The 23,937-nt window shown below is 54.5% G+C and overlaps 1 protein-coding gene across 1 annotated transcript in view; it reads left to right on the forward strand.

Moving 5' to 3' along the window:
* Positions 1 to 7,837: 7,837 nt before the first annotated feature.
* Positions 7,838 to 23,937, forward strand: part of LOC119092163 (ubiquitin carboxyl-terminal hydrolase 24) — a 35,558-nt gene continuing 19,458 nt past the window's right edge. Inside the window, exons 1-21 of the mRNA XM_037215139.1 lie at positions 7,838 to 7,916; positions 9,668 to 9,982; positions 10,414 to 10,537; positions 12,078 to 12,292; positions 13,076 to 13,183; positions 13,342 to 13,474; positions 13,968 to 14,080; positions 14,664 to 14,819; positions 15,457 to 15,568; positions 16,075 to 16,196; positions 16,778 to 16,867; positions 17,324 to 17,533; positions 18,200 to 18,331; positions 18,697 to 18,846; positions 19,770 to 19,901; positions 20,349 to 20,537; positions 21,045 to 21,239; positions 21,503 to 21,627; positions 21,965 to 22,136; positions 22,599 to 22,840; positions 23,418 to 23,556. Coding sequence (XP_037071034.1) covers positions 9,737 to 9,982; positions 10,414 to 10,537; positions 12,078 to 12,292; positions 13,076 to 13,183; positions 13,342 to 13,474; positions 13,968 to 14,080; positions 14,664 to 14,819; positions 15,457 to 15,568; positions 16,075 to 16,196; positions 16,778 to 16,867; positions 17,324 to 17,533; positions 18,200 to 18,331; positions 18,697 to 18,846; positions 19,770 to 19,901; positions 20,349 to 20,537; positions 21,045 to 21,239; positions 21,503 to 21,627; positions 21,965 to 22,136; positions 22,599 to 22,840; positions 23,418 to 23,556 — 3,105 coding nt within the window. The 5' untranslated portion in view covers positions 7,838 to 7,916; positions 9,668 to 9,736. The remainder of the gene's footprint in view (positions 7,917 to 9,667; positions 9,983 to 10,413; positions 10,538 to 12,077; positions 12,293 to 13,075; positions 13,184 to 13,341; positions 13,475 to 13,967; positions 14,081 to 14,663; positions 14,820 to 15,456; positions 15,569 to 16,074; positions 16,197 to 16,777; positions 16,868 to 17,323; positions 17,534 to 18,199; positions 18,332 to 18,696; positions 18,847 to 19,769; positions 19,902 to 20,348; positions 20,538 to 21,044; positions 21,240 to 21,502; positions 21,628 to 21,964; positions 22,137 to 22,598; positions 22,841 to 23,417; positions 23,557 to 23,937) is intronic.

Here is a 23,937-nt window from a genome sequence, read left to right on the forward strand (position 1 = left end):
TGGATGCAATATGTTTGCATATGCACGGCATAGGAACGTGAACTTACAAGTTGCATTTAACTTGAAGGAACTTAGGTGTTCTAATGTGAGTGTGATATTTTATAAGGCTGCATCGGTTGCGTACAATTTTACATCAAGAGAAATCTTAAAACTAGAGGAGCACTGGGTCGCAGACGGATGTCCTGTCGCCTATAGGATTGTCATATAACATGCTCGCTACGTTCACCGCCTACGTATGAATCTTGGCTGAGTCATTGCGTGCTTACCTGCTTTTTGGTACCAAGACCACCGAACCTTTAGATCAATTTTATATCGGAAATCCCGACCTGTGATGTCGTATGTTCCAACTTACAAGATGACGGCTGGAATGACTTAATCTGAATGACGATGTAAAAAGATGTAAAGCAAAGCAGACAAAGAGAAACTACTAAGCAACGCAACGCAATTGGTAACGCCTAAGCTTACGTCAAGCAATTTTTAATGAACGCCTACGTCAAGCGAATTTTAGTGTATGAATATTGGCTTCAGCACGATGGCATCTTGGGCTTATTTTTGTTGGGGATGTGTTTGTTGCCTTCATAAACCCTTGTCCACGCGCTATGTTTAGGAAGCGCTTCAAAATACAGGTACGTATAAAAAACATCAAGCAAGTACAAACCTGTATTGAACACTGGTATTCTTAAGAAAAAATTGCACAGAATTACGAGCAAACAATATTTCATTTGACGCACGAAAATCCAGCCAGTCGCGGCCCTCTCAGACACCACAGACGAGCGCATACGCCGCCAGATCTGCACCGCAGCCGGCTCGGAGCGGGGCCTCTGAGCGGCACACCTGGCCGGGGGAGGGAGGGGGCTGGCGGCGGGCCTGCATCGGCGGCCGACTGGTCCAATGACGTCAGCTGAGAGCGGCCCCGACGGCCGAGCGGCGGCGGCGGGGACGGCCGGTCGCCGCGGCGCGCCGGAACTAGGCCACCGGCCGGGGATCCGGGCCGGGCTGGCGGCGGTGTCCGCCGGCCGCGCCCGCCGCGCTGAAGGCGGACGAAGGCCGCCGCTGGTGACCGCTGCTGACGGGTCCGTGCTTCCGCCTTCCTCGCCGTTTCGGCGTGTCGCGAAAATAAAACCGCGCCGCGGGGCCGGATCGCGCCTCTGTTGCAATGCTGATCGTGATACCCCTGTAGAGCAAACCGTTAATGACTAAGGTGGTGTGCAGTGGTACTGAGAAGTCGCGCGCGGGGGCAACTTTCATTCAAGGGGTGAACATCCTCCGGCTGACGCATAGATGCCTTCCAAGGCTGGGCGCTTCCTTAGTAAGCCTGTCGAAGGCCCGGGCCCAGATTAAGGCCCAGCACGCTGTGAACGTGCTGATATCTGCGCTGAAATCTAGAGAAGACGAGCGCCCAGGGACGCATTACGGTCTCTTGTCTACAGACTGGCTCCCACCAAATCGGCTGATAAAACCATCGGGCGCGGATGGCGCTGAGTGCCATGTGGACTGCATAGTCGCGGTGGGGTTTATCTCGCTCCGAAGGCTGACCGGACCAGACCACCGCCCTGTGTGTCGAAGTATTCAATGGCGCTTGGAGGAAGCTATTTATCCGTTTTATTAGTGCTAGGCAGCATCAGTGCTTCAGTGTAAACAAATCCCAGTGCCTTTGCGTGAGTTCAAACATTTCGGGTTGCGAATTTCTCGGCAAGTTTTTGTTCCACGGATGTTGTGTTTGGCGTTCTTGTATTTCGATTGGTGGGCACACACTTAAGTGTAATTCCTGCTAAGACGGACTGAACACCCTCGCGTTCTTGATGGCTAATACATTGCCAGTGATAAACTCTTTATGCATTGTAACAGAGTTGACCAGAATAGTTTGAAGTGTACCCATTTTCAAAAAAGGTGGTATAGGTCCGGCTACGGACCCAACATTTCGATTTCTAAAAGTATCAAGAAGTGCCTGTTTCACATAATGCTTGGCCCTGAGAGTTTTACCTCACCAGGCCAATGACGTAATTTTCAAAGCATTTAGTCCCGTTCGGAAGGCCTTCAGACATACTGTTATGGAACAGACGATTAGTTCTCGCCTTGTATTTTTTAACAAAGTGTGCACCCCCGTTGACCGAAAATTTTGGTTGTTATGTTTATCAGAAATTTTGATTTTATAGCGATCGTAGCGGAGAGAGATTTCGCGTCATGGGACCACGGATTCCGACTGGATTTTGCGCCACGGGACCACGGATTCCGGCTGGATCTCCCTTCTGCTCGATATACTTTTGATTCGGGTTTCATGTTTTCACTTTTGATCACCAAAAGCCATGCTTTCGGTTGTTTGAAAACATGGCCGGCGAGGGTCAACGGCATGTATGTCGAATGGCCTTTCCCATTCCCGAGGCTATATCTGCCAAACTTTTCAAACGGTGCGAAAAAGGTGAGACATCCTAGTAAATCCTATAGCAGTGCATTCTTGCCTACTTTTGCGGAGAAAATGCCATGTCGTATCGGGCTGGCGCTTCACTGGCATTATACCCAACGGCTTGCCGTGCAATTTCTTTATCTGAGATTTAAGGGTCCTCAGAGCTGACATTTGCGGTTTAACGCTGTATTTAATGGCAATAAATGCTGCCTTTTGGGCACGGAATTGGCATGGAAAGATGGTCCAAAGACAGTCAGGACACCGTTTGGAGGGCACGGATCTTTTCAAGGTAAAGGGATGTCAGCTATCTACAATGAGCTTAGCTGGCCTTGCTAGCCCGCCCTTTCTGTTGCGCTCAAGCCAATCCGTAACACGACTTTGTGCCTTTTTGACTAGAAAAGTGTCGCTCATGGGATTGAAATGGTTGTAATGTTTCAACTTCGTGTTCCAAGTACTAAGGCTGACGAGAACTAGGGGCCACTGCCTGGTGGGAAGAGCTCAGACCAGACGTTTATGATGTATTAAGAAAAGGCTGTCCGCCTGTTCATGATCCACGGCTCCAGCTTCATTTGGGACCGAGAAGCGAAGGAATGCTACCTTCAATAACGGCTCGAACAACGCGAAATGGCGTGAAACAGCTTCTGCTCGGCCTGTATCAATGTGGCATGAGCCATGCGGAGTATGGCTCACAAACCGTATCTGACCACATCAGCGGTATGACAATCCAAAAAAAAAACGGATCTGACCTCATCAGCGGTATGGCAGTCCAAAATTCCAACGTCACGTGATGACTCTTCAACGGGCATTACTGAAACTACTTTATTTGCTGTATTTGCATGCGGAATTACAAGCGAACTGCATGGTCGCAGCGGGATTCATCGTGTTCTGAAGTTTGCACTGACATGATACCATGATATCATACTGACATGATACATGGTACCACACTGTGTGTCAAAATGTGCACTGCGAATGGGAACTTATGCAATCGTTTTGTTGGTGCCAGGCAGCATTAGTGCCTCAGTAGGAATAAATCACCGTACCTGTCCGCAAGTTAATGTTTTTTTCCTGTAGGTAGGTAAAAGGCTTTATCGTTAACTAAGAAAATTCCGACCGCTTCACGTGATTTGGAACAAGCTCGTATAAGAGCCAGAATGCCGAAATTGATATCATTCAGTGTGATTAGTGAAGACTGTGGCAATGTGGACAGGCATACACCATCCCCCCTCTCCCCCCTCTCCCCATAGGCAAAAGGCGTACCGCACATATTGCACGATTTCGCGGCGATTCGTTCCAAATTTGCATGAGGGCGAAAAAAATTCGATACTGGCCCCTTCGCCCTTGAGTAAAGTTCTGAAACCGTGCCTGCACGTGGGTGCCTTGGAACTTCTCAAAGCAATGTTGTATTACAATATATGCGTGATGTCTTGATTTGGAAGATTATTTTCCGTTTGCTAGAGTATGGACTATGTGTGTCAATGCCATCAGAAAAGTTGCCCTAGAGAGGCTTTCAACATGACAGCCACTGAGCCTCTTGCCGTGCGTGGCGGATGTGGGAGGGCAAAGGGCAGGTAATCCCCCCGCCCCCCTGAACTCTGGGCAGCATTTATCAACTCCATGGCAGTGCATGGCGAGAAACTAGGCAACATTCTTGCTTCCTCATCTCCACGCAGGTTCCATTTCTTCTGCCTCGTGCTATAAGACAGTCCTTCAGCTACAAAGTAAAATTTGCGATACCGTGCTGAGCCGGTAGTTTAAAGAAAAACAAACGAAATAATAGCATCTCAATGAAGTGAACCGTTCTTCTCAATTCATGCACACAAGGCCAATTTCAAAGATTGTGGCTGTCGGAAAGAATATGGCCGTAGGATGCGGTAGTTTCTAGATCCACAATCCGGAAATGTCAGCACCGTTCAAAAGTCATGCTTTCGGTACCAACTCTGCGCCCATTTTTAGTCACGTCACATTGGCGGCTGGTCTCTGCGGCGTCTCTTTTGAGTCCCGCTGAATCCCCGCCTTCTTCCTTCACGTTGTCTATGTAGGAGAAACCAAAGGGGTGCGTGCATGCATTCGCACGCACCCCTTTGCAACCCAGCCCCTTTGCAATACATGCAACCAATGCATTTGCGGGTATGGATATTCTACAAGCGACACCCGGGGTCAATGGGGTAAGGGCAGGGTCACGGGGGGTCAGGGTCACGCTCCGATCACGATGCAATGCGTAGTTAGCGTTAGGTCGAGGTCAGCTTAATGCACGGTTAACTAGGTACAACGTTTTAGTGCATGTCCTTAACAGACATCGCTTTTCTTCGCAAAATGTGTTTAATTGTCGTATTTGGCCTAGCTTGACCGTTGATGGTCTAATCATAATTTTGCATCAAATGCGTGACAGGAGCATCCAGCGAGACAGTTGTAGGAAATGGTATGTTCAAAATATTTTTGAAGTCCCCATCTAATTATGCATTAGGACCTGGAGTGGATTGACACAAAAGGGCGGGTGGCATTATTTCCACAAAATTGCAATAAATCACGAAACAACCAAGATACTGACATCAACAGATCAGGAATCACGGCATGCACGAAACTAAGTCGCCTAAGTTACAGGAGTTCGCTGCGGCCCTCCAACAAATGCTCATGACTTTATTACAAAATAACCTAAAAGGGATTATCTAAGGCCTTTTCGTGGGACGAAGGCTCAAAATACAGCTGAGAATTTGCAGTATTTTGGAATTCGAGTCGTAGAGTTGGTGCATTTAGAATCGTCTTCATGTTTAATATTTAAACAGACTAGAAAATAGTTTGAGTTTTTGCATGGGAGAAATCTCAAACTCGTGCATTGAAATCAGAGACGCGGGTAACAGCCTGTCACAGCATCGACATTCGTGTCGCATTTCCATCTGCAAGAAACTTGAGTTCAGGTGATGGCTAATATATTTGACTGCATGTTGTATGCTCGCTTGCTTTCTGTATGCACCTTCAGAACAAATTACGTGATTGACATAGATGCAACATGCTGAAATAAACTTTTCAGCCTGCGTTTAGTACGTAACTGGACTTTCGGAAGCTAAACCTCTTAGACATTCCGTGTCATACAATAAGCGCCAGGCTTTGGGCATATGTCGTTAGAGCAAACCGTGCCACCAATTCTGATGAAACGTATTCTAATCGGCTTTGTGTCATGGCTAGCCAAATGCCGAGGTTTAATGTCTTACCACATGCCGAAATGGTCGCGTAGCCTCTTAAAACACCGCGTTTGAGCAAGTTTAGGCCATCAGAGCCACCCAACGGACCAGTTATAATCAGACACACTTTATCCGAATGTACGGAGCACTGTCAGCCAAATACGCATGCTTACAGTGTCGAAATACCTGCAATAAACTCGTGGTCCTCACTAACCTTTTTCCTCTCCGGCATTTTGACACTAATCCTTTCCGGGAGGCCAAATCGGTTCCCCTTGATATCGAAAAAAGTTCGTCAAAGAGGCTTGGATAATTGGCTCAAACGTTTCTTCGCGATGTCAACTACCGTACATGCACAAAAAATCGCAATTTTGCCGCAGCGTATTCGGGAGACCTATAAATGACTAAGACAAATTAAAGGTGCATTGGTACTTGTGCAGTGCAGTATGCAGTGCCCTGTAGTGTGTATTATCTGTGTTTTACAGCAATAGCCGTGCAATAGCTGACAGGTCTAAGCTGGTACACATCGGTTGAAATGTCTTGTGAAGATCATGAGGCAACAACAGCATGCAAAACTTCGCGATAGCATTCCAGGAACACCGTTTTGTGAAATATCGATGTCAAGATCATTGTAATGCCACTCATATCAACAAGCTACTAGGCATCACTACTGAATTAGCACGGAAAATATAATTAAGTTAACATGCACAGCAACATCCTATTGTAGTTGCGGTGACATCATTTGGTGACGTAGATATAACGCCGTTTTGTGGGGTCGTAGCGATGTCGTGGCGACGTCCCATACAAGTCATATTGGGCATCATACGGACGTTGAGGCAATGTCGGACGTCCAGGAACGTTGTGGTGACGTTGTCTGCGTGTCGTGGAGACGCTGTAACGACATGCGTGTACGTCAGCATGCATGACGTTTAAATGACGTCACGCAGAGGTCGTGGTGACATTAACACAATACTACTGTGGCGTTGAGGTGGTGTTCCAGTGACGTCCCTGCGACGTCGTCAAAGAGTGAATACGATGTCCTTTTGACCACGTGGTGACGTAAGAACTTGTCCTCGTCTGACATCGATGTCAGTCAACAGTCGACATGATATATATATATATATATATATATATATATATATATATATATATATGTGTGTGTGTGTGTGTGTGTGTGTGTGTATACACACGTCATTTGAGCCGTAACGCATGCAATAACCGTGCATGTGTAACTTTCCAGAGGTAGATCCAATCACGATCTTGGGTAGACCCGAAAATGTCTCTTCGCTGAATCCGTACATCGCGCTTAAACGTTTTCACGAAGGAGCTGAGATTTTTTTGCATTGACATTAACTAAGTTTCTAGCTTTATGACCGTTTCTGAAGCAATTCGGATGGATTTTCTTATGAGATACGCAAACACTCTCCCCAAAAAAACAGCCCCGAAAATGCCTGTGGTGCATGTAAAAGCGTAGAAAACAGCAGCGGATGTATAATAGATGGCTGTGAAAAGCCGCCAAGGTCCAAGATCCTACCTCAATTAGCACGTAAATGTTATGTGAAAAACCTCGGAGAGGTGGTCCGAATCAACCCCGCCGGACTAGTGTAAGAGTGCGATGTTAGGCTGCGGCCATGCTCAGCTAGATCAAGCCACGGGCCGATCTGGATGCAACAAATTTGATATGATCCCCTGTGTCACTTACAGATAGGCACTTTTTTACAAACTACTTCAATGGAACCTCAAACCTCCTTAGTAGAACCGTACAACTACAACCTTATGCACTTGCGCACCGTTTCAACACCACCTTAGATTTAATGGATGTTTTCAGGTATCTCACGCATCATAAGGGTGAAACTTGTTGGGTTAAATGGTTCGTTTAAGTGTGTGTACTCCCAAAATCTGGAATCCTGGTAAATATAATTCGAGGAGTCCAATAAAATATGTTGTAAGCTGTTTTGATCTTGCGGTGTATTGAAACAGCCTGCAAAACAAGTGCTTTCGTGTTTGGTTTACCGTTTATTTTCGCTTTGAATGAGCTGAAAATGATCATTCACATTCAAAAATGCCAGTTCCTGATTGGTGAATGTTGAGAAGGCATCGGCTTCCTTGCTTGATCCTATAATCTCAGTTTCCTATTTTAATCCGTATTTTATGACACTAGCTTAAGCCAAACGCCGTCGTTTGTCAGAACTGCGCAGCATTTGCAAGAAAACGCGCTTGCCTGCGAACGCGTAGTACGCGATACCGCATGCGCGTGCGGAACGTGCAGGGCGCGTATTGCGGTGTTTGTACGGGAACGGCGGTGGGCGGGGCTGGTGTTGTACGTGAGGCAATAGGTACAGGTTGGTAAGAACGTTCGTGAATTTTGAGACCATTGTTTCATGACTGTATGTGGCATATGGGTAGATGAAGGTGGTGGGCATTGCATCTTTGGCATCATTTTCTCAGCTTCTGCAGTGTCACGTGATTTCCTAGTTTCTTTTCGCTGTTGCTGTGCATTAAGCTGTGTCTTTTTGGAATGGCTATGATCCATGCTTCTAGGCAAGTCTTGCCCCAATGTTGCTAGACAGTTAACATTTCAATGGGACTGTTTTCACTGATAACAGAAGGCTTAGGTGTCTTCATTCAAATGACAAATGCTATAAAGTTGTTTGTTTATTGGGATTTCAGTGATGTGCACATAGAAAGTCATGAATTTTGCAGAAATAATGTGCTGAAATTATTGTATTAATTATGTAGTGGAACACCCCATTATCATGTCATTCATGTGATAATGATTTCAATGTTTTTATTATTGTTGTCTCTGAAGTGCCATGCTGGGCAACATTTTCCCAATTTTTACCTTGAATGGCCTTGTCAGAGTTTGCTACACTGTTGGGCACCAGGAATGTAGTGTAACATGTCTGCACAGCCTGTTGCTCTTACCCCATATGCTGTTAAACTTTCTGTAGTACTGGAAGAATTGTCAATGCTCTGCAGTAATTATGATACAAAGCTTGAAACAATGCAAATTCTGCACAATGAAACATGATAAAAATGTAGGAAACTGGCGCCCCTCTTGAATTAATAACTGTAATGTGTTTGTTTATATTATTGGTGCCATTGTGATAGAGATAAAATATGAGTTTTGCATATGTGATGTTAATATGCATGAAAACTTAATGGCTTGAAATGCTTTGGCTAGACTGCATAGATTACCAGATTTGCAGAACACTTCAGCAGCAGCAACATCGCAGCATCAATTTCAGCACATGTGCACTGTAAATCAGAGTGCCCTGAGTGTGGTGTGTAGTTATCACCAGTCTCAGCATATAGGGAACTATTTTTTCAAAGAATTGTGATGTTGCAAGTGTAATCTCAGGCAAATGTACTTCAAGCATCTTTTGTGATGTAATTTTTCATGTAAATTCAGCACTGTTTTGACTGACCTCAGTTTTGCGTGTATGAGTGCGAGGCTCAGCACTCCTTTGTGATGTTGGTGCCAATGCTGGCTTGCTGCAATAATGTATTTGCATTTCCTTTATGCAGAATGTTATTGCAAATTTAGTTTATTTTATTTCCAGGTCTTTCACCAAGTATTTGATGGTTGTTAACAATCTATATGGCTACTTTCTGAAATTATGAAACCAGTTACATTGATTTATCTTCTATCTTCCTCTGTGATTTGTTTGAATCATGGATGTCTAAAGATGTCACTTGCCATGCAATATGCTTTAATTAAATATTATAATTACTTGTTGATTTTCTGATGGAGTTCAAAGAGACATGGAAGTGTTACACCTGCTGGCAGTACAGATAAGGTATGAGTACATATAACTGAGTGTGCAGTGACCTTTAAATATGAAACCAAATAACCTCACACAATTTGCAGGGCTAATTTTTGCCTTCACAAACCAAGTAACACTTTGTTTTTATCAATCATCTAGCAACGACACCCCATTCTAACTTGCCACCAGTGTTGATATCCTGATGTCATTTTGTCCTGTTGTGCTCTCATGTTTCAGGCTTCAGTGAATGCTGCTATCCCCTGGTGTACATTTACCACTTTTATCTGGTTTTCAGGACGTACAATCCTTTCTTTTCCCAGAGGCTGTGAACATGCACTAGCTGCCACCAGCGTGACCTGTGGTGCCGTGACCTGACCTGAGCCACCACCATGGAGACAGAAGATGAGGATAGTGTCAAGATGCTGATGGACATGGGGTTCCCGGACGAGGACGAGGTGCGCGCGGCCCTTCGCATGGCCAAGAACGACATCTCGGAGGCTGTGGTGTTCCTTACCGATGAGAACTTCAAGAGCAACATGTACCGGCCGACGTCGCAGGCGCTGGCCGTACCCAGCCCGTCCAACTTGTCGAATTCGACAAGGCGGACGACAACCAGATGTCGACGTGTGAGGTGGGTGTTTTGCGGGGATGAATTGAGCTGGTGCAGTTGTGGTGCTTGCCCCATGCGGCCTTTCTTCGCAATCATTGGCAGGTGGCAGGATTATCAAGGGCAGAATTATCTCTCGCCTGATTGTGTCAGGCATGATTGGACGAACTTACCGAAATGGATAGCACAGGGCCACACTGCCATTTATTCTTGCCATTACCACCAGCCAGTGCAGCTTTCTCTAATCCCCGGTACCTCTGATTGGCTTTGGCGTTGTGCGCCGTGATTTACGAATGGATCTGCCGACATTGTGCGCCAGTGTTCTCCGTCGGTGCGCTCCTAGAATCAAGAGTGTTGGGTTTCGGTGATGCCGCACGGCCCGGCATGCTGCCGCTGTCCCCTGCATCCGGCCGTTGGTCGCGCCGGCCGGGGTCTGACCCGCCCGGGGTCCGTCGGCAGGAGGAGACGTCGCTCGTGTTCCCGTTCGACGAGCTGCTGCAGCTGGAGCGGCGCGTCGGCAAGGACCAGTGGTCGATCCCCTACAAGCGCGAGGAGTCGCTCGGGAAGTGCCTGCTGGCGGCCTGCGCGCCTGGCCAAGGAAGGTGAGCGGCCGAGCTTGAGGACGGTATCGCCTGGTGGGGTGCATGTTGCGGGCGGTGCGCGTGGAGGATCCGTCCGGTGTGTGGGAGCGGGATTCGTCCGTTGTAGGGGATGAATGGCCGTTTAGTGCGGGGAGGGGGGATCAGCTCCATGTACAGGACTTATCTGGTGTGCGAACGAAAGCCTTTCGATATATTGGGATGGGTATCCACCTTTTTGGGAATGTAATGGTGCACAGAAGTGGATCTATCTCGTTTGGATTGACGGCATCCGTCCGGAATGGAGTAGGATCCGCCTGGTGGGACACGGGACCCGTCCGGTTTGGGATATGGGATCCGCCGTGTCAGAGGAGGGGTCCGTCGTGTCTGGGATGGGACTCATCTGTCGTGGGGGATAACATCCCTCGGGTAAGGCGACGAGATTGATCCGGTGCGAGGCGGGATCTATCCCTTATTGAGGGGGATCCCGTGCACTCCATCCCTACGTCTCGGACAAGATTGGATCCGCGCGGTGTGGGGGACGGATCCATCAGGAGTGCGGGAGTGTGTGTGTGTAGGGAGGGGGGGGGGGGGGCGGTCCGGTGAGCGAACATGGTCCGTCGGCAGGCAGGCTGGCACAGTTGTTGTGCCGTTCGCTTGTCTTATGTTCGTGGAGACGAGACGGCTGCGTGCAAGCGGTAGCCGTGACTTAAATCACACTCCCGCTCGCTGGGTTTGACGGACCAGCTAAGATCGCCGCGCCGATGCGTGCATCCCTGCTCATCAGACCGTCCGCGGCGTGTCGTTTGTAATGAACCACGCGCAGGACTTCGGAGCGTCTGTGGATGATCTGCCCGCCTCTGTTACCCGCGTCGCTACCATGGTCATGAGTGTCGCTATAAGCCTCGCCGGCGATAGCGGGAGGCTTCCGGCCGGAGGAGCGTAAGCGCGGGCGGGTGGGTGCGGCGCGCTTTGTCACCGTGACGTCGACCGGATGTTTGTCGCAGTTTGGTGGGCAGCTCCACATGAACCTGGACGCGTGACAGCGATGGAAGCTGAAAGGCAGTTTGGTGGGGCAGCTCTTCGTGAATTCTGGACACGTGATAGCGATGGGAGCTGAAAGATGCATGTTATGTATGTTTAAAATACGCTTTAGTGGCTCTGGTTTCTGAGTAAATTTCCACCATGTCTGCATTTGAGAGGATAAGTCCAGCTATTTGCGTTGGTATCAAACTCAATTAACCAATGCATTTCAGAAGACGTTACATTCTCGATCGTCTGTGTTCAGGCTGTTCATCTTCAGTCGTTTGACCTCAGCCTGGTGCTCCAGTTCGGCCCGTATCAGACGCCTGTTTGACTGTCTATTGTCGCCGTGTACCGACCGCGTGCCAGGCCTGCAGCGCGCGGTCCCTCAGCTTGAGCGCACAGGTGCCGGACGAGAGCCGTGGTGTCTTCCCTGGCCGGGCTGGTCCAGGTCCGCCGGAGCTGGCGCCGCCTGGCGCAGCGTCGGCCGCGCGTCAGCCGCTCTGTCCTCGCTGCCCGCAGGCCTGTCGGAGGCGGACGACAACTGCCGCCGCTTCACCAGCCGCGTCATGATGGAGTCGTTCAACAAGCTGCTCACCAACAGCGCCGTCTACTCGTGGAGCCTCGAGATCCACCAGGGCATCGGCACCATGCTCGAGCTGTTCGTGGGACTGCTGATCGCCCGCCTGCCGCACGCGCCCGTCCCCTGCGACTGGCTCAGTCTCATCCTCGCCCAGGTAACGTCGCTACAGAGTACACGACACTGCCGGTGCCGTTCGGCGCGCCGTGTGCTGACTGGTGGGGGTGGGCGCGGGGAAGGGGGGGGGGGTGGCTGCGCGGTCAGCCCCCCCCCCCCCTCCGCTTGCCCCGCTTCGACGGTCCGCAGTCGACCCCACCCGCCGCTCTCGACACGAGCGGCCGGGCTCGGCTCGTGCTGCCGCCGTGCTCCTTGCGCGTCGTCGCGACGTGCGAGGGACCGCCGGCGGCGGCGGTGCTCGCGGCCGCCGGCGCCGCCCGACACCGCCGTCGGGTGGGCCCCCTCCTCCCCTCGGATTAGGACTCGGCGTGCCCGCCGTGTCGTCCCGACTCGGCCATAGCTCGTGAGTCATTGGCAGAGCCTCGCGCCGCCGGCCTGATAATGAAGGTGCCTCGCCGGTGCACGGGTAACAGCCGGATCCGGTGTCAAGCGTGGGCGCCCTTTGTCCCTGCACCGGTCGGTCGACCTCTGCAGCGTTTGCCAGGTTTGCAAGCACTACTAATCGGCAGTGCTGTTAAAGGTGGGATTCGATAATCATGTGTGGCATTGGCTCAAAGCGTCGACAGATCGTGGACTGATACGCAACACCCGAGCTTACGTCAACTGCGATTTTGATATGCGGCTTTGCGTGGTAGGTGACTCACGGGGTATCGCGAGCCCAAGGGCGGCCAAAGGTAAGTCGGATTCGGTTTCGATGCGGTCTCAACCGATCCAGACCGCGCATCGGTGGTTCGGGTTGACCGAGGGTCGGTTGCGTTTGCAGGCGTTCGACCCGGAGACGGCGTGGAATCAGAAGAACAAGTCCAAAAATCCGTCCATCCGATCCGGCACGGACGCGGAGAAGGACTTTGCCTCGTCCATCCACGTGAAGGTGAGCACTGTCGAATACCTCCGGAAAGATGCACATCCGCATCTGACGTCTTCTTTTAGATTGATATGCGTTATGCGTCTTTTTGAGACGCGTTATTGTACCTCGCTTCGCCATCTGTCGGCGAGTCGGTCATACTGAAGTGTCGCCTTGCCCCGCAGAGCGGCACGTACGGCTGGCTGGTGGACCTCATCAACTACTTCGGCTACCAGGGCGGGTTCGAGCAGGTCGAGCTGTGCTTCGAACGGCCGGAGCTGAGCCCCGCCGAGATGTCAGCACTGCTGGCGCCCCTTGGTATGTCGCGAGGAGATATAGCGGCAGCGTGAGGCCGGCTTGTTCGTAACCGTGAGAGCTGTCATTGCGGCTCTCTTCAAAGTCGGTCCCTACTAGGCCGCATATAGTGGTGGGTCGGGTCCAGGTTTGGCCTACGGGGGCCCTTTTGGTGGTCACAAAGGCTTCGCAAGCATGATTGCAGCCGTCAGGTGGTTATCTGCGCTCGATATTGCGTGCTCTCTAATAATTGGTCGTTAACAGTAGTGATGCGCTCCTGCCTATGATGGACCCTTTCTTTCTCTGCGATGTCCAAGATACCCACGCAGGGCAAAATCCGCTGTTCTTGTCTGCTACAATCAGTGCTGGTTATGCCACGCTGCGGCGAGCCACACAGCTCCCACCACCGTGCGCTGTCTGGCGTCGCACCGATCCTTCGAAGGGCGTGCGGCCAACGGCCGTGGTGTCGGCCGCGGGCCAATCCTGCGCCACTGGTGACCGGCGTGCGTGCGCGCAGGTCGGGGCGCGGAGTTGCTCGTGGCGGACCGCGTGAAGCCGCTGCTGTCGCCGGCGCTGGACCGTGCGCTCGCCTACCTCGTGTCGCTCGACGAGAACAAGCTGAACGGAAAAGTACGCTGCCGCTGCCTGCCTGTCAGGGCCGGTGACCGTCGGCGGGGAGGGAAGGGCAGGGACGGGACGCGGTGACTGCCGGAGGCTGGGTTTGTGATGGAGTTAGGTGGAGGTGCTGGGGGTGCGCCGGCACGCTGTGAAGGCAAACTGTGGTAGGACAGGGAGATCGTAGACTCGAGACTCGTTAGCGGCTCGATTTCAGACTCCCCAGTTGGTACGGGAAAGCAGTGCAAATGGGATCACACTAACGGCCGCGGGCCTGTCGCTAAATCCAAGCAGCGAGATTTATGCATCAATGATTGTGTGGCATACATGATCGCACGGTAATGGACGGAGAGGGGGGGGGGGGGGGGCGGTGGAAGTGTGGCCTGCAGGCCAGCTCCTCCGGGACCAGACCCGGTTCTGGAGCGAGGAGCACAACTGCTGTAATACTAGTGGATGAGGTGGTTTATTCCTGTTTCTGCAATAGACTGACATTGCACGATGTGCACTGTCGTCAACGCGCAATGCAGTGCTTCCACGACGTGCCACGGCGCAGGTTCGGTGTTGTTGCACACGCCAACACGATGTTTGCCCTGAACAGGACGCTCAGGCTGTGCTGGAGCTGCTCGTGACCTTAAAGCGCCTGTGCTGCCATCTGTGGACGGAAAACGAAAACAAGATTACAGAACTGCAGCTGAGCATCCTGGTTCGGATGCTGAAGACGCCCAACTTCTCCACCAGAATGAACGCCTTGCAGGTGAGCTGGCCTCCGTGCTGGGCACTGCTGCCAGGTCTGCCTCTCTGGTGAGAACTGCAAAAAAACCCTGTAAGTTGGCTTTATCCTGCCATCTTCTGGCATTCCAGTGACGATTTCAGTCCAGCCAATTTGGTTTTGATTGGCCCACTTCAGGCCATTTGATGTTATCATCCATATGGGGCGGTTGTGGTGTGAGTGAGTTCATCCAAGCATGTAGCGTTGTGATTTCCAAATCATCGTGATTAATATCACTGATACTCCTGGTATCCGACGTTGCACCGAAACCTATCACATTGTGTTTCATTGGTGTGCAATCCCATTGAAAGATGATAACATGTTCCATTGGGACCAGATTCTGCCCCCCCCCCCCCCCTCCCCCAACCGGACTCTGCTCCTAATGTTAGCGAATGTGAGGGACGTCCCCTGATCCCGTGTTCTGTCGCCGTTGCCCCAACTGCTGTCGTTTGCTCCACCCCGTCACGTCTCGTGGCGTTCGTTATGCATCACCCGACGCATCGCCGTCCTGTCCCGTCCTCGGGTCCTGTCTCCCAGTCCCGTCCCGTCCGGTATCGTCAGCTGTGCATCCCCGGACGTGCGCCGGGACTTCCGAGCGCTGACGCGGGATCCTCCGCATCAGGAGATCTCGCGGATCATTGAGGACACGCGCCGCGCCGCGCGCTACGTGCTGGACGCGGAGCAGATCCAAGCCTGGATGTCGGAGCAGGGTGTGTTGTCGCTGGCACTGGAAGGTGAGTCCTGCTGCGATCCTCCTCCTCCCCCCCCCCCCCCCCGCCCTCACCAACCCGCTACGAACTGACACCCAGTGACACATGATGCATGTTTGTGTTGTGCTAAACGAATGCTTATGTGTACTGGTTGTTGTGTTTAAGACATGATCTTGGAAGTTCGTGCTTTGTGCCCGAAGGACAGTAGGTTCCCTGATTAAGGGATGTCGTGGTGCGTGGCGTATGCTTGTTTTGTGTTTCCAGTCCCACGCCCCATCTGTGAGGCATGGTATGAATATTGCGTTTTCACAGCACCTAGTACCGAGGCAGATCCGTTTTTTTCACCACGCATTTCATTGCGGTGTGTTCCGTTTCCACCGGAATAAAAATTGTAAAAAAACAAACACTTCGAAGTCCTGGGTCACAAAAAGCTCTGCGTGTTGGGAATTATGTCACCCGGTAACTTCTTTCACAGCCAAGCAGGCTTCTGAAAGGCACAGTTCAATCACGATTGATTGGTTCTGTTGCAGGCAATATCGACCAGAAGCAGTACACGGACCGTATCAAGGCCATCATCGAGTTCCTCGGGCCGCACCTGTCCACGGAGGACCTGAGCAAGATCTGGTCCATGCAGAGCCGGCATGCCATTCAGGTACGCCGTCCTCGCGCCTCTCAGGCAGTCACTGGCGGCGGCGCCGCACCATCCGGTCACGGTACCAGGTGGACACGGAGGAGGTGGACTGGTCGGCTGCATGTCACGTCCTCCTCTCCAGGATTGGTAGCGTTCCTGTTTGCCTATTTTTTAGTGGTTAAAGCCCGCCGCATGCGGGATGTTATAGAACTTATGACTTGACTGTCGGGGGTGGGACAGCCTAAGACGCGAAAACTCGGGAAGATTATTGGTCTCACAACTGAAAGGTCTTAGATCTGTTAAAGTTTTACACGAAAAGCGCAACCAGCTGTTTTTGTTGCCGTCACTGAGGCCTTCTGTGTGATTTATCATCACCGCAGCGTTGCATCGTTCTGAAGCATGTGCAGGGCCTGAAATACTGTTGCTCTTTTGTATTATATGTGCAGCATACGCCAAGGTGCGGTGCACACTACCCACCACGTCTCTGTCCGAGTTACGGATGTGAGCCAGTGCCTCTGTACCCGGAGCAGTGCTGTGTGTCGGGCGCGCCGCGGCCACCAGCCTCAGCTTCGGACGCTTCTCTGACCGCCGCCGTGCTCCAGGTGATGGAGAACATCCACTGCATGATGGCGGCGGCGTCGGTCAGCTTCAGCGCGCCGCAGCTGCAGCACCTGATCAGCCTGATTGAGCGGGTGAGTCACGCCGTCCGCGTCAGGCGCCGGAGCCCCAGCTCTGACGCTCGCTGAGCTGTGGGTCCGTGTGGTGGACGGTCTTGTCTATTGTTCAGGCTGCAGACGGCGGCTGAGAGACGGACCGCGCAGTCGGAGCGTTTGTTGGTGTCGCTCAGAGCTGGCAGCGTTCAGGACGGCGTGGGCTGTAACTACCCCTCCGCCATCTGCTGGTCTTATCCACGCTCACGATCTGGGGCTGACGTGCAGCTGCGGTGCGGTTCCGAGTGCCCCACGGAGACGGGCATGGACAGCGGGCCTGCGTTCATGACGTAGGAGTCTGAACAAAACCCGTGCTCTTCTCTGACCCGACGGGACCGCCGGTGCGAGCCGATCGCGTGACTTGGCGCCGCGAGCCGGTCCGCGACGTCGGCACACTGGCGTGTCGGTGACGCGGCCACGGCCGCCTGTCCTCCGCAGAGCTGGGAGGGCGGCAAGCCGTGGCAGCAGGAGGGTCTGCTGCAGCTGGCCGGCAGGATCGGCCGGCAGCGCGCCGACCCGGCCTCGGCCGGCCGCATGCTCGAGCTGCTCTGGCGGCTGGCGCACGCGCCCCGGCTCGGCGGCCGGCTCGTCGACATGGCCATGGAGCTGCACACCGAGGTGCTGGCCGAGGGCTCCGGCGACGAGCAGGTACGTGTCGAGGCGAGTGGCAGGGCTGGGGGGGGGGGGGGGGGGGGGGGGGATAGGCGGGGGTGGCGGGCAGGTGTGTGCTTTTGTCTGCGGCCATGTGCTGGTCGGCAGACGGGGCCTGCGCTCAGAAATGCGGTGATTGGCGTTGCTTGCTGCTCTCATTTGGTAGTAGGGAGTGCTGGGAATACGTTCTCTGTGGTTCGGAGATCATGGAGATAGGCGGAGATGTGCTGGGAAGTGTTCAGGTTGTGGCGCTTTTTTATTTGTCGTTTCCATTCTTGGAGAATCGAGGGTGCTTGGAACTTAACTCACAGAATCAGTTTCATTTGCGTTAGATTATGTGAGCAAGGTGAGCAACTGCGCTTCCGTCAGCAGGGTCTGTGACCAAAAATGTGTTATGCTTGCTTGCTTATGCTTAATTTCTTATGCGTGCTTGGCATTGCACGGATCCTATTCGTTGGCAACATACGATTCATTCGGTATGGGATAGGAATGTCATCCAGTTCCTTGAAGCCTTGAAAGCTGCAAAGCAACACTGCGTGATTTGCTTTCCTCTATGCGACTGAAAATCCGTTGCATTTGTAACCCCTTATTGTTGCTCGCTGGGTTCTCGGTTCGTTGTGCGGTTGGGGCACCCAAACGATGGTCTGCACTGTCGTCCTCCAGGTGCGGCTGTACATCTCCAAGTGCGTGGAGGACATATCGAGCCACACGTGGACCGTGCCGGCCCTTCGCCACCTGCACAACATCATGGTGAAGATCATCCACGGCACCAAGAGCTACATAAAGATCGATAAGGTGGGCCAAACTCGAGTTGGATTTGCATTGTGCTCGCCTAGACCTTGAGAGTGAACTTGCCATGTCCAAGGTAGGACCGTAGCGTGTAAGCACGACATAAATTATGATGCTGTCGTGTTCGCTTTGTCACGCCTCCCCAGTTGGCCTCAGTAACTTCTGTGGTTGATCGCATTCTGTTCGAACCAGTTCACTTTCTGCCCGCACTAGCTCCCCGGACGACCCGAACATCCTTGGTATCCGTTTCGTGCGTTTCGACGGAACGCGAGTGCTGCTTCTGTCCCCGGGTGCTGCCCCGCGCCGCTGTCACCCCTGCCGCTGCTGCGCCTGCCCTCGCTCTCACCCTGCGGACGCTGCGTCCTCCACAGGCGGCGTTCAGTGACCTGATGTACGGTCAGCACGACATCCTGCGACTGATCACGCGCAGTCTAAGCGCCTGCCACCAGATGGCAGTGCGCGAGGCCGGCGGCGAGCTGCACCATGACGTATTCTACGATGGCGAGTACAAGCACGGCCAGGTGAGGCGGAACGCGGCTCGCGCCCGCAGATTGGTGTCAAAATCCGTGCTGGTGTCGGCGCACCGTGCATGTGGAGTAACATCAAATTACTTATTAAGAAAAAATACTGCTTCTTATATGGTGCAGTGCTTGTGAAATGTAAGACATTGCAAGTATTGAAGCGAATAAGGTGGTCTCTTTACAATAGTCATATGCGTAAAATTCGTTTAGAAGGTTGATTTTGGATGAGTTTTCGGTCACGGACCTTGCTTACAGAAGCGCGGCTGCTCACCTTGCTCACAATCTAACGCACACCAAGATTTGGATTCTGCGAGCAAGGTCCGTGACCGAAAATTCATCCAAACTGCATCTTACTTAACGAATGGCAGGTACATGAGTATTGTACGTTATCTTAATTCATTTAAAATCGCTGGTTTTTACTGGGTGAGTGATGCTGGACACGTAATCCGATGGTCTTGGCAAGAACACACCGGCCCGACCGACACGGAAAGGCATGGCAACTGGCGAAAGCTGGTCAATCCAGCTCTGAGTGGCCGTATGGCAACTCTGCCGGTGCGGGAACGTCCCGCGGTTTCGTCAGGGAAAAGCTGGAGGGAAAGGTTACCTGGTGAATTGTAGTCATATGTTCTAGGTACTGGATTTGGGGCGTGCACGTCAAGCTCTCCGTGCCCAGAGCCACTTTGTGAACTATTCCGGACGGATTCGTAGCAAAAACCCCGCCCCAAGAGTGCGAGTTTGATGCATTTTTTTTCGAAAACATGCTTGGACGCGCGGTCCCACTTCGTCGAGGCTCTTGTTACTTTGTCCGTGACCTTAGCAGCCGGGGCAGCTATGTGGGTTGCACGCGGCGGCGTGTCCCATACTGTACCCGCATCCGACGCGCCGGCTGCTGTGCGTGCCTGACGCTGCCCTGCGTCCACTAGTGCCTGTCGACGCACCTGGAGGTGCTGCAGTACCTGCTGAAGGACTCGCGCGTGCCGCTGGACTGGGAGCGCGTCACCGACGTCTGGGCGGCGCTGGTCGACAACGCCGACGCGTGCGCCGACGACCGCACGGTGCGTGGCGGGCCGGGAACGGGGACGGGACCGGGACCGGGACCTGGACCTGGACCTGGACCGGGACCTGGACCGGGACCTGGACCTGGACCTGGACCTGGACCTGGACCTGGACCTGGACCGAGACCGGAACCGGAACCGGGACTGGAACCGGAACCGGGACTGGGACCCGGACCCGGACCCGGACCCGGAAATGGACGGGACGGGACGGGACGGGACGTGGTCGTTAGATGGCTGTATTCACAAGGGCTCCAGACATGCCTGCGGTCAGGCAGTGGAGGCTTGCGTGCTTAGCCTGACAGACGAACTGAGAATTAAGACTCATGCTGACGTTCTGCCGCTGGCTGGAGGAGACCCCTAACACGTTCCGTCCGCTCCGTGAGCGTGAATGCGCCGCCGCCCCTCGGAAATGCGCCGCTGCCACTGCACGATGCTTTCTTCGTACAGACTTGCCTGAACTGGTTCACCGACTGCGTGTCCGAGCTGGGCCGGGAGCCGCAGCAGCGCTTCTTCACGGACAAGCTGCTGCGGCTGGACCCCGTCCAGCTGACGGCGGCCGGCCTGCGCTGCTTCAAGACCTACTTCGAGCGCGTCAACCTGGACAAGGGCGTGTCTCGCCGCGTAGCCGCCAACATCGTGAGTGACGCCGAGATGAGACGAGACGAGATGGGACATGCGTGAGGCTGTGGTCCGCGGCGGCGCCCCAGACTGCTGGCGGTGCAGTGTCGGGTGACGGGGACGGCTGGTGAGGGCCAGGGGCACGGCGGAACGGGGCTCGCGCGGCCGCGCCAGCGGTGGTGCTGGACTTGAGGGGTGGTCGATTAGTCTGAAATACGTTGGCACGTGTCCGGAAGGGATGTCCGGACCTGGGGATTGCCTGAGGGGCGCCGCTGCGGCCCGCAGTCGACACTGACGGGCACCCCGTGCGCTGCGCTGTTGGCCATGGGCAGCCTTCGGTCATGTGCCCGGCCGCTGTGATGATCCCTGCGCGCCGTAACCGGGGAACGGGCTGCCTTCCCGTCGATAGCGATGCGTCTGTTTGTGAGTTGATAACACGCCAAACTCAAAACCGGCACCGCCAGCGGTGCGCAGTCGGCGTCATCTGGTGCGGTCAAACTGGTGACGCCCTGCACCCCCGGACAGGTGTTCGGGAGCCAGGCGGCGGTGGGTGTGGACTACCTGTGGCGCATACTCACCGAGGTGGCCGACGAGGGGATCGCGCGCGCCGCCATAGACCAGCTGCTGGCCATCTATTACCTGAACCTGGAGCCGCGGCTGAAGCGGGATCCAGCCTCGCTACACAACAAGTTCTACAACGAGTGCTACAGCAGGCTGGAGGTGAGCTTGCGGTAGCGCTAGACTAAGGGAGGCAGAGGCGCTCGGCGATGGGATTCGGGCACTTGTGGAGGCAGGAGGGCTGTGCTCGATAAAATGGGAGCAGCCTGGAAAGGAGCGGAGCACGAGATCTGCATCCGTATTGGAACAGGGTACATTCGCCTTGCGTGGACCAATCTACAGGTATTACATATATGCATCCATACGTGAATGCCGCTGGAGTCGTAGCTTTCCACTAACCTGTGGCTTCGTGTGTCGCTCCGCAGGCGTGCCGGGCGGCGCTGTGCTCCGGCTCGGACGTGCAGATGGCGCCAGTGACGCCCGACTCGCCCGTCTCCTCGCCCAGCAAGGGCTCGAGTCGGCGCCACTCCAGCGAGACCTCGTCTAACGGGTCAGTACCGCCGCCGACTCTGGGAACCCCTCTCTCGGCCGTCAAGGCGTCCACGCTTAGCGAGTGTCTAGTTCGTGAGCGTGAACTGCCACCATCAGAACCGTCCGTGCGCATCTAGGCGCGGCGACAAGCGTGCTTCTGGAGATATTCAGAATGCTTGGTTGAGAGGGAACCAAACATGTGCAGCTCATGTTATTTCCTGCCTCGTTATTTCTCCGCGAATCCCTCCGTGACACGGAACGTCTCGTCGCCCGCGTGCGGCCCCATGCGGCCCGTCACCGCTGTACCCGGCGTCGGCTTCGTGTGCCGCCGCGTGACGCCCGCCTCCCCTCGCCAGGTGTCCGGAGCGGCGCGGCCTCAGCCGCCTGCTGAGCCTGGTGCAGGCGTACGTGGAGGTGATAGAGGGCCTGAACGCCGAGCCGCGCTCCATCCTGCCGCACGGCGCCACTTTCCGCGGCGCGCCGCTCACCGTCACGCTGGTGCACGACAGCACCGAGCTCACCGTCCAGGTGAGAACCGCCCGCCATCACGTGGGTCCGCGACAGCACCGAGCTCACCGTCCAGGTGAGAGCCGCTCGCCGTCACACTGCTGCACGACAGCACCGAGCTCACCGTCCAGGTGAGAACTTCTCACCGTCACGCTGGTGCACGACGGCACCGAGCTCACCGTCCAGGTGAGAGCGCCGCTGACCGTCACGCTAGTGCGCGACAGCACCGTGTTCACCGTCCAGGTGAGACTGCCGCCTCGCCGGCAAAGTCGTGCCCGATAACGCTGTATGCTCACCTGGCGCGGACATGTAGGCAAGACAGCTGATAGACCGCTAACATTGTCACGGAGCTAGAGGTGGGGAGATGACGACGCGATGCCTGTCTAGCAGTTGTGCCACTCTGCCCGAAACCGGACGTCAGACGCTCATTGGACCGTGCTGTCCGCCTGAGCCCGCCTGACGCGACCCTCTCGCGCCCGGCAGGCGCACACTAACGAGTCGGTGCAGTCGCTGAAGAGCCGGGCGGCGGCGCTGCTGAAGCTGTCGACGGCCAGCGTGCAGCTGCTGCTGAACGAGGCCGACCTGGACAAGCCGCACCAGCTGCTGCACCGAGCCGGCGTCACCGGCGCCGTCAAGCTCACCGTGCGCAGCGTCGGCTCGGCCACGGCCCGCAGTCGCGACGTCGAGGTGGGTGGGCTCGACCGGACGCCTCCGGCGCGCGGGAGGCCGGCTGTCTAGCGAAGGTGCTTGACTGGACCGGCTCGCCCCGGCTCGGCCTGCCCGGTCGACCTCGGCCTGACTTGAGACGGTTGTTCTGTATTTGCGAGTGTTGGAGATATTAGGCAAGCAAAAACGTGTCATACCTTGTTCTTTTCTGAGAAGGAGCAGAAGTAGAGTTATCAGTCTCAACAAGTCCCCAAAATTAAATAGCGTTGCCTTTTTGTTTTATCTCCAGGTGTCGCCCATGACATACAAGAACACGATATTGAAGGTACCACTAACTCGGTCTCGCCTCCCGTAGGGGCCTAGCTAAGACCAAAATAAGCATGCAAAACTTTGCCAAGTTGTATGCCGCGGCCTCTGCATACTAAGCGTGATAGCGATTCTTGAGTAGGTTCAATCCTGCTCACTGTTCCGCTACCTGACGCCCAACGGCGCCCCGGTTGTGGTCGCTGCCGAGGCTGGCCATGTCTGTCTACCTGACGCCGCGCACCGCCCTCAGACGAGCCCGGAGCCGGCGGCGGCGGCCGAGGGCGGCGCCGCGGCCGCCTCGGTGGCGGCCGGCGCCTGCTCGGACGTCAGCTCGGAGCGCTCGCTGCCCGGCGTGGTGATGGCGGCCGGCGGCGCGTTCGGCACGCTCTGTCGGCTGGCCGAGCTGCGCGACGCGACCATCACGGCCGGCGCGCGCGCCATCCTTCACCTGATGCCGACCGAGGCGGCCGTGTCGGACGCGCTGGAGACGCTCTGCGAGCCGGCCGACCGGCAGGCGGCGGCCGCCGTCCGGCCGGCCGAGCTGGTCCGACTGCTGCTCGGCGGCGGCGGCGGTGGCGGCGGACAGGCGCCCGCCGCCGGCCTGCGGCTGGTGTACAACCTGGAGGTGAGCGTGCGGCCCGCGGCGGCAGGGGAGCTGTAAGGGGGAGGGTGATGCGGGGAGCGGATGTTTGTCCCCGGTGACTGATCGGTACATCTTTGCCCGCGTTTTCCGATCTAACTTGCGGTTTCATGCGGATTAAACCGCCGGTTAGAAACCGTAGCTTATCAGACTCACACTGAATAAGAATGTTGGTCTGAGTTGAGGATGTGCGCGGGCTTCACTCCGTGC

Source organism: Pollicipes pollicipes, unplaced genomic scaffold, assembly GCF_011947565.3.
Source record: "Pollicipes pollicipes isolate AB1234 unplaced genomic scaffold, Ppol_2.1 Scaffold_3447;HRSCAF=4054_pilon_pilon_pilon, whole genome shotgun sequence".
Taxonomy (NCBI): Eukaryota; Metazoa; Arthropoda; class Thecostraca; order Pollicipedomorpha; family Pollicipedidae; genus Pollicipes; species Pollicipes pollicipes.